General features: G+C 52.1%; 1 protein-coding gene across 1 annotated transcript; it reads right to left on the reverse strand.

Moving 5' to 3' along the window:
- Positions 1 to 255: 255 nt before the first annotated feature.
- On the reverse strand, positions 256 to 2,123 carry LOC116518648 (basic phospholipase A2-like). Its single transcript, XM_032232163.1, has 4 exons — positions 2,105 to 2,123; positions 1,446 to 1,590; positions 557 to 663; positions 256 to 422 (listed from the first exon to the last, which is right to left on the reverse strand). Exons 1-4 carry the CDS (start codon positions 2,121 to 2,123, stop codon positions 256 to 258), a joined length of 438 nt encoding a protein of 145 aa, XP_032088054.1.
- Between the last annotated feature and the right edge of the window lie 226 nt (positions 2,124 to 2,349).

Below are 2,349 nucleotides of genomic sequence, written 5' to 3' on the forward strand. Positions count from 1 at the left end.
TCCCTTATGCTCATCATTTTAGGAGACTCCTTCCCCAAACGTCAAATGAATGATTTAAAAGGAAAAAATAAACATTTATTATACATGCTTACAGCACACGCAAAGGCTTCCGATCCTTGGTTGAGGCTTGGGAGAACCCGAACACAAGTCTCTGTCTGCAAGCCCCCCAAAAGGCCCAGGCTCAGGGAACGGGTGGGGGCACCCTGGCCCCGCTGAATGCCGTCCGTCTGGCAGCCATCAGAGCGCCCCCCCCCCTCAAAACTCGGGGCCGAGGAAACACTTGGGGGTCACCTCTTTGCACATAACAGCGGGATAATGTCGCAGTTTGTGGTTGTAGGTGGCCGCTTCCCTTTTGAAGCACAAGCTGGCGTGTTTGTCGCACTCGCAGGCCGAGGTGGCGCACGTGGAGGTGTCCTTGCGCTCTGCCGGTCGGAGGAGAAGAGAAAATCAGGCCAAGGGGGGGGTGGGGGGACATCTCAGACTCTTCCCAACCTCTCTCTCCCCCCACACACACACTGCAAAATTGTGAATACCACAAAACCTGGGAGAAACTCACTACACAGGACACTGTTGTTGATGATCAGGTATCTGTAGTGGTCGATGTAGGGGTGGCAACCTTGGTGATGCAAATGTTCATAGCAGCATTCGTGGTTATAGCAACACCTGGACAGGGAGGCAAAAGTCAGATTTTGGGGAGGGGGGAAGAGGGAGGGAAAAAAGACACAACACAAAAAGTTTCCTTCCTGCACAGAAACTATTTCAAAGTCCTTTTCCTTCCGGCTCTGAATCGGACGGGAATCTTTTCAGCCTGAAATGTGTCTTCTTCGTGGTTCTTCTGCCCGTCCTTTCGAGACCCAGAGCCATCAAAGCAGGCAGCCCAGCTGAGCTCCCTGGGCCAGAAAGAGCCGAGTACCAATAGTTCTCGACTTACAACCATTCGTTTAGTTACAACGGCACTGAAAAAAGTGACCGTTTTTTCATCCCCGTTGTCACATGATCAAAATTCAGACGCTCGGCAACTGACTCACATTTATGACGGTTGCAGTGTCCCTTTTCCCTTCCTCGGTGGGGAAGCTAGACTCACTTAACAACCGTGTCACTAGCTCAACAACTGCAGCGATTGCATTGCATGATTTTGTGTACAACAACTGCGCAACTTAACAGCTCTGGCAAGGGGGCAAGACTCACTTAACAGCTGTCTTACTTGGCAAGGGAAATGTTAGGCTCAATTTGGTCATAAGTCGAGGACCAGCTATTTCTGCAGAAGGCTGTTGCTCTCCTTCGCGCCTCGTCCCACAGCCAGAGGGGTTCACGCGGGTGGGGGCCTGGGTGCTTCAGGAAGGGAGGCCATGCCTCTGGGAGCCGGGTTCAAAAGAGGCAGGGGGTGGGGCGGGCGTTGGTGGCAGTGGGGAGGGGGAGCCGCCATCTTAAGCGGCCGCACTCACGTGTCTGTGGGGTCCTTCGGCTTCCCTCGCCCGCCCTTCCCGCAGTAGCAGCCGTAGCCGTTGAAGTAGATGAGCGCATTCTTCTGCGTGATCCGCTGGATCATTAGCTTGAAGTTGAGGATGCTGCTGGTGGTGATGGCAAACACTGCAACGAGAGGGAAGAGGCTAGTCCTCAAGAGGTCGCTGGACTCCAACTCCTGGAATTCCCCAGCCAGTTAGTCTGACCTCACCTCACCCATTTCTTTTCCAAACGAAACCGAAAGCATAAATGCTTCTGCTTTTGCCTTGAAAGGGAAGGCAGGCAGAGGAGAAATTTGCCCGTCCTTGGTGGAGCTGAATGTGAGCAAAAGTCCCGAACCAAAAAAGAGAAGGAGAAAAAACAATAACAGAAAGAGAAGAAAGTTGGGGAACAAAAGAAAGGGAAAGCAGAGCCCCCCCCCCCAGGTGTTTTTTGAAAAGGCAAGTGGAATTTCTTCCAAGAAACTTCAACTGCTTCTTGAAAAAATACTTTTGGGACCACCCTGACTGAGAACTGCCTTAGACATTTAGGGAAAGCAGATCCCTCTTCCTCTTTTCAGTCTGTGTGTGTGTGTGTGTGTGTGTGTGTGTGTCCATGATGAAGAGGAGGGTGGGAGACCCCAGAACCTACCAGCACTTACCACTCACCCCCAGCACCATGACTACGTGAGACAGCTGCATCTCTGGAAGGGCCTGAAGAAGGAGAAGAAAGAGACCAACGCCTTCATCATTCCTACAAATAAGTCACAACAGAGTCGGAAGGGACCTCGGAGGTCTTCTAGTCCAACCCCCTGCTCAAGCAGGAGACCATCTACCATTCTGGACAAATGGCTATCCAGTCTCTTCTCGAAGACCTCCAGGGATGGGAGCCCCTTCTGAAAGAAAG

The sequence above is a fragment of the Thamnophis elegans genome, chromosome 15, assembly GCF_009769535.1.
Source record: "Thamnophis elegans isolate rThaEle1 chromosome 15, rThaEle1.pri, whole genome shotgun sequence".
NCBI classification, from domain to species: Eukaryota; Metazoa; Chordata; class Lepidosauria; order Squamata; family Colubridae; genus Thamnophis; species Thamnophis elegans.

What these genes read in the sequence shown, in the direction of transcription:
- LOC116518648 (XM_032232163.1), bottom strand. An exon ending in CCGAAGGACCCCACAGACAC is followed by an intron (nt 664 to 1,445) that starts GTGAGTGCGGCC and finishes CTCCCTGTCCAG; the next exon opens with GTGTTGCTATAACCACGAAT. An exon ending in CAACAACAGTGTCCTGTGTA is followed by an intron (nt 423 to 556) that starts GTGAGTTTCTCC and finishes TCCGACCGGCAG; the next exon opens with AGCGCAAGGACACCTCCACG.